Here is a 6,543-nt window from a genome sequence, read left to right on the forward strand (position 1 = left end):
ATTCTGTTAAACTATACATTGTGAGTGTAAGAACAATGTGGCTTGTACCTCTCCAATATGGACAATATTGCTGTATGGTCAATAAATTTACCTATTCATAAAATAACTCAGAGTCTCGTCCTGGGTTGACAACGACACCAGATTCTTGAATCTTTTCCAGTAGTGGCTTGAGGATTCTGCGCATCTGCAGTGTGCGCCGGAAAAGGTCAAGGAGAATAGGGATCATCTAGAGCTGCAGCTAACGATTATTTTCAAAATCGATTAATTAGCCGATTATTAAGTTCGATTAATCGGTTAATCGGATAAAACATAAAATACATTTTTAAAAATGGCTCCAGTGATGGGACTACTAGTTTGTATTGAGATTGCAGTCCATCACAGGAGCGAGCTTGAAGCGGTGGAAGTAGAAATGACAAAAAAAAAAGTGTGGTGTGCAATATAGTGAAATGGAAAGTGTAAAATTATACAGAAATGAATGCAGAATGGCACCGGCTATAGAGGACTACAAATCCCAGCAATAGTACATTATAGCTGGCGGTATTCTGCATTGCGCTGTATAATGTATTATTGCTGGGATTTGTAGTCCTTTATACAGCGCAATGCAGAATACCACCAGCTATATAGGGATACAATAAATCCCAGCAATACACTATACATAAAGTGCATAATGTATTGCTGGGATTTGTAGTCCTATGTATAATATACAGCACAATGTACCATCAGCTATAGAGGACTACAAATCCCAGCAATACATTATAGAGCACCATGTGTGGGAAAAGTGCAGGCTTACCTGAGCAGTCTTCCAGCAACTTGTTTCTGAGATCGGGCCTGTATCGGCAGCTGTCATCCCCCCAGACCTGCTCCTCCTTACTTCTTCTCCCCGCGTCCCTGTGCCGATCGTGGATGTGGGCGGGCGGTGAGCGTGAGGAGGTGCGGCGTGTGGATGCGGACGGGCCTGGCAGCGGCGAGCGTAAGGTGGGGAGGAAGTGTGGCGTGCAGCATGGGTGGAGCCGTGAACAGGCCCAACCAATCGGAAGCCGATTAATCGATGATTGAAAAAGTTGACAACTTTTTCAATAATCGATTATAATCGATTATGTCGATTAGTTGTTGCAGCCCTAGGATCATCGCTCCATTAAATTCTATAGGGCAATGAGCCCATGCTCTGCGGAGTATATCTTCCTTAAGGTTGTAGAAATTAGTTCTGCATAGAGTGTCTGTGGGTCTAGAGGAATCTGACGATTTGTAGGGTTGAATTCTGTGGACCCTGTCAAGCTCTATTTATGTATTGGAATCTCAGTCGAGCAGTGGAACGGAGATCAGGGCCCATCGTCACCTCAGGGAGATTTCCTCTGACCTGCAGTGCCATGAGGGAACATGGAGACGGCTTCCCGGCCAATCAGGAAACCGGGCGGCCGGTAATGATACCAATAGGATACTGCCGTGTCAACTGGGCTGTGTATTCTAATATGTTCACTTTCAAGTTTAATCCTGCTCACTCACTGGGCAAGCTATGGCTCTGATGAAGGGGGCGTGTCCCGGAGACGCATCAACCTTAGTACACAGCGGTCAGTGTAGTCAGAGGTGTGACTGGAGGCTCTGTTTGAATCAATTGCCAATGAGGAGTCCTACAATCACGAGTGTGATGCGCTCGCTTGCCAACATTAACCCATGCACATTCAATACTCTTGTGAGTATATTTGCATATGTAACTTTTTATTATCGTCGATGTTCCACACATGAGAGGGGCGCTCTGTTTCTTTCGTTTCTACATATACTTAGGGATTCCCTAACCTCTCAGGAGCTGCCGCTGGATGTGTGGGGAGGTTGTTACGGATTGAAGGGTACTGGGATCTCTCTAGCGCTGAGAATAAGATGTTTTTGGGTGTCTCATTGACAGTGGTCAACAGAGAAGAGTGAATGTTCCCAAAGGTCACAGACAGCAATAAAAACCCTTTCCACTCTTTCCGAAAATAAAATCAAATTATTTTACATACACTTGACAGGTCTATTCACAAAAGGGTGAAGAGTTTGGAGAAGTGAACAATCGAGGACAACATAGCTGAACTGGAGAATTTTTCCAAATCAGCTGTTGTCCTAGATTGCTCACTTCTCCAAACTCTTCACTCTTTTGTGAATAACCCTGTCAATGTCAAGGCCCAATGTAATCAGAGCCTGGGGGCAGGTGCACATCTATACATTTGCCATTTGTTTTGTGCATGTTTGCTTTTAAAAATGTGTGTTTCTCCCTGCATAGAGATGTCTATAGGACCAAAATCATGCGGCATTCAACTGAAAATAGCTCCTGCGTCTTTTCGTGTGACAGGTGTTTTCTTACGCATGACGCAATGCTAAGGTGTGAACAGTCGCCACTGACTTGTATTTACTTGCATGTAAATACACTTAGGGTCCCTACACACCTTACGATTATCATACGATAATCGCGGGAAATCCCGCGATCGTACGATATTCGTAAGGTGTGTGGAAGCCGTGCGACCTCTACTACTGTAAGGTCGCACGACTTTAAACTTAAGGTGCCCATACACCTTGCAATAATCTGCAGATTTTCTGTGGTCAGATGGAAAAAGTGCAACAGATTTGCCCAGGTGGAGATTACTCCATCCACACAGTTAAGTGTAGATGGAGGAATCTGTTGCACCTTTTCCATCTGACCACAGAAAATCTGCAGATAAATTGTAAGGTGTGTGGGCAGCTTAACGGACATGTTTGAAAACCCGCCGAGCATCGTACGATGTTCGGCGGGTTTGTGGCATGTCCGTACGATAACAGCCGCACGGGCCGGTGTGCGCAAGCGCACACTGCCTGTTCGGCATTGCGGTCATCGGAAGCCCGCCCCTCAGGGGGCGTGGCTTGCGATCATCGCAGGTACGATCTGCCTATGCAACATAGGCAGATCGTACGTTTTTTTAAGTACCTTACAACCATCGCAAGACAAAAGTCTTGCGATGGTTGTAAGGTGTGTGCCCAGCCTTAGTTGTGAACTAGGCCTCAGTCTGGTACTCTATAGAGTTTTTTCCAGTCCAAACTGCTCCTTCCACATTCTAGAATCTGCACGGGTTCCAGCTAACGCTGCCAATGCAGTTAGGTGCCCTCCGCCGGGGACAGAGCGTCCTCAGTCCTCACTGCTCCTTCTGCGCATGCGGATTGTCCACACACAATAACACGCCGTGTGTGAGAAGCTGATAACCGGCGCGACCAATCAGCGCTGCCGCCGGGGGTGGAGTGTCAGTGCTAGTTGCTAGCTCCAGGACTCACCGTCGTCTCTGTGCAGTTCCCCCCCTTCCATTCCCAGTGGGCTTTTCTCGCATTCCCATGGGCGAGGGGGCGAAAACAACAACAACAACATCATCATCATCATGTCCGCCTCGTTGGTGAGGGCAACCGTTAGGGCGGTCAGCAAAAGGAAGCTGCAAGCGACCCGTGCGGCGCTCACTTTGGTAAGTACGACCTAGTCTTACGTTTTCAGGGCCTGAGAGGAGGTCTGCCTATCAGTGACACTCTCATTGACTTTATCAGGCTAGCAAATGTGCTGCCTGTCAGCAGTTATACAACGACCGAGTCCATGCCAACAATCCTATGTCTATAGAGAGATCGCGAGAAAGTATCAGCAGACTACATTTCCCGGGATTCATTGCGAGGCTGGTCACTTGCTAAGACTTATGGAGTTGTCCTGGTTGGGGTCACCGCTGTATGGGGACTTTTGGTTGGAGGGTTGCACTTTTTGTGTCAGGGTTTGTATACATTTAAAGTGGAATGTTACCCTATAATTACTTTAAATTGAGCAGTTATACAACACGTGGCTCTGTGGTCCTCGGTGTAAATCCAGGCCAAGACACTGCATGGAGTTTGTATGTTCTTGCCCTTGCATGGATGTCCTCTGGGGGAATATCAGCTTTCCTCCCACACTCACATGCTGGTAGGTTAATTGGCCCCTGTCTAAATTGTCCCTAAGAGCTTACAATCTAAGAATTGAGGGCAGAGAGTGCTGTGAGTGAATAGTATGTAAAGTGTGCTGCTTCCATTGATGCCACTATATACATACCTGTAATAAATGTACATTGATAAATAACTGCTGTCTGCATGCCGGTTGTCGAGCAATCAGCATTGGAAAGTGCTGGCTATCACCAGTGACAACATGCAACTTATGGTGTTGCTTGGCCACTGCCTCATCCTGTCTACATCTTGTGATTGCAAAGCCTGACTGGAGATTGGCTTACAGTGATATTAAAGCTTAATTTACAACTAGGAGGCCCATCTTTTGTATAAATGTTTTTCTTCAAGGGCAGGTTTACACCATTTTCTGGAACAGATCTGCAGTTCCAGTGCATTCCAGACCAGACAAAATGAGACGTGCTGTATTTTTCTGGTCTGGAACGGGCTGCGCTGGTGTGAACAGAGGCCAGAAATAGCATAGGGATACATTTGGGATCCAGAAACAATCTGCTCTGGTCTGGAGATGATCCGGATGTGGAGTGAATGGGTCCTGAACGTTTTCAGTTCCTTGTTTTCCCCTGGGTCCCAGTATAGCTCTGCCTCCTACCCCCCTGCACGGGTGCCTCTATCAGCTAAGCGATATCCCAACAATAATCTGCACTCCTAACTAATCTCTAAATATCCTGATCATAAAGCAGCAGTGTAAAGAAATGTACATAAATCACTTCTAATACATATTAAAACAAACCACACCGTACTTCATAAATACATAATATGCAAAATACATATACAAATCAAATATTATAAACCGTAAACTTTTATCCAATAGTGTCTCTACAATGTGTTATTAAAGTCCACTCCGTGCCCAGTAATGTGAGCAATCAATACAAGTATAGAAAATGTAAATAAATCACTCGGTTTCACTTTCTAAATTGTCCCACAATAATTGTGAATATGTATTTTGCATATTATTAAGCGCAGTGTGGTTCGTTTTAGTATTCATCAGCTAAGCGGCTGCTGTGGAGACACCCATGCATGTGCGTTCCTGGCCGTGCCAGCAGTATCTGTGTGCGTCCATAGACACACAGCCCTGCAGCAGACCACGTTCCTCCTCTCTGCCCAACAGTTTGATGGTAGAAGGAGCCTATGGCTCCTCTGCCCTCAGTATTCTAAAAAAAAACACCCAGATTTTAATACTACTGTAAGGGCCTGTTCACATCGTCCGATGTATACACGGCACGGTGCCATGAATGCACTGGATCGCATAAACAAAGCCTGCACTATTTGTTTGTGAGCGCACAACACTGGAATGCAGGGCATTGTGGTTCCACACACTGCGGGCAGGAGGCATGCCTGCGGTGCCATTTAAATTAATGGCACCACCATGCCCTCTCCCTCCCTAGAACGGGGGGGGGCTTTGTTTATGCAATCCAGTGTGTTCATGGCACAGAACTATGCTATGAATAGGACCTGAACGTGCTTCCTCTGTACCCTGATGCTGTCAATACCTGTGGGTTGTGGCAGTGTACACAAAGATGCATGTTTCTGCAGAGAACCGCTTGTCACTTTGTAAGACATGCTGTGGTGCCACTCATTGTTACGAGAGAACTATAGCCAAACCTTTTTTGGGGTCAAAGGAGGACATTAATAAATGTCCGCTACATTCTGACAACGCAGAGCCACGCTGTAGCCGGGAAAGATCCCGACAATACTATTTGAATCTACCCCACTGCCTGATTGACAGCTAGCTCTGCCTCTATCGAGCCAGAGCCAGCTGTGCCCACTCCCTCCCTTGTCTGTCCCTCCAATGAGCGCTCGAAGAACAGAGACAACGGAGGGCGAATACCTGCGGAAAATGTTGACTGACAGTAACTGCTTTCTGCAGGGAGAAGCTGTGGCTGTTTAATGTTCATGGAGTTCCATGACCTCCAGGCCCCACAAGTTATATCTAGGGGAAACTGCAACTGGTGTCCTATAGAAATCTTTTTGAATATTATTTTTCTCTTTTCATGCAAATCAGTGGCTATGGGCAACAAGAAATATTTCTAATACATCTTCCCCTAGGTGTGACAGCTCTTGGGTCTGGCAGTCAACCACGGTGTTGCATTGTGTGGAGTCATGTGGAAATGTCACATTCCTCTTCATACCTAGAAGTACTGTGAATATTACTGACTGAAAGTAGTAAGTTGAAGTATAGGAATAGGAGAAACCCAGAAAAGTTTTTTAGTTTTTTCAGCATATCACAAAAGCGTGCATTTGCTCCTTCTCTGGAGCAGTTTGGTCCAACTTTTCAGATCTGTTTGAATAAATGCAGTTCAAGTGAATCTTAATTTACCTACTGCATGTAAAAGCTGAGGCACAGGCATACTTTTGTGTTTCATTGGTTGGAGCTGCTTTTAATTCTTTTGCTGCCAGAGTCATTTTGTTTCTTATTTTACTTGCATATTAAAATTCACTTTTTAGGGCTTAAGTTCACTTAAAGTATTACTAAAGGCTAGGTGTTTTTATCTTAATGCATTCTCTGCTAAAAAAAAAAAAACGCCCAGTACCTTTCCGTCACCCCCCCCCCCCCAACCCGGCCGCGGGCTT

The 6,543-nt window shown here is 45.6% G+C and overlaps 1 protein-coding gene across 1 annotated transcript in view; it reads left to right on the forward strand.

Annotated features, from left to right (window-relative positions):
- Positions 1–3,224: 3,224 nt before the first annotated feature.
- ISCA1 (iron-sulfur cluster assembly 1) overlaps positions 3,225–6,543 on the forward strand; it is a 21,863-nt gene continuing 18,544 nt past the window's right edge. Inside the window, exon 1 of the mRNA XM_018570244.1 lies at positions 3,225–3,458. Within this exon, the coding sequence (XP_018425746.1) occupies positions 3,378–3,458 (81 nt within the window). The 5' untranslated portion in view covers positions 3,225–3,377. The remainder of the gene's footprint in view (positions 3,459–6,543) is intronic.

This window comes from Nanorana parkeri, unplaced genomic scaffold (genome assembly GCF_000935625.1).
Source record: "Nanorana parkeri isolate BGI_ZX_2015 unplaced genomic scaffold, ASM93562v1 scaffold1485, whole genome shotgun sequence".
Lineage (NCBI taxonomy): Eukaryota > Metazoa > Chordata > Amphibia > Anura > Dicroglossidae > Nanorana > Nanorana parkeri.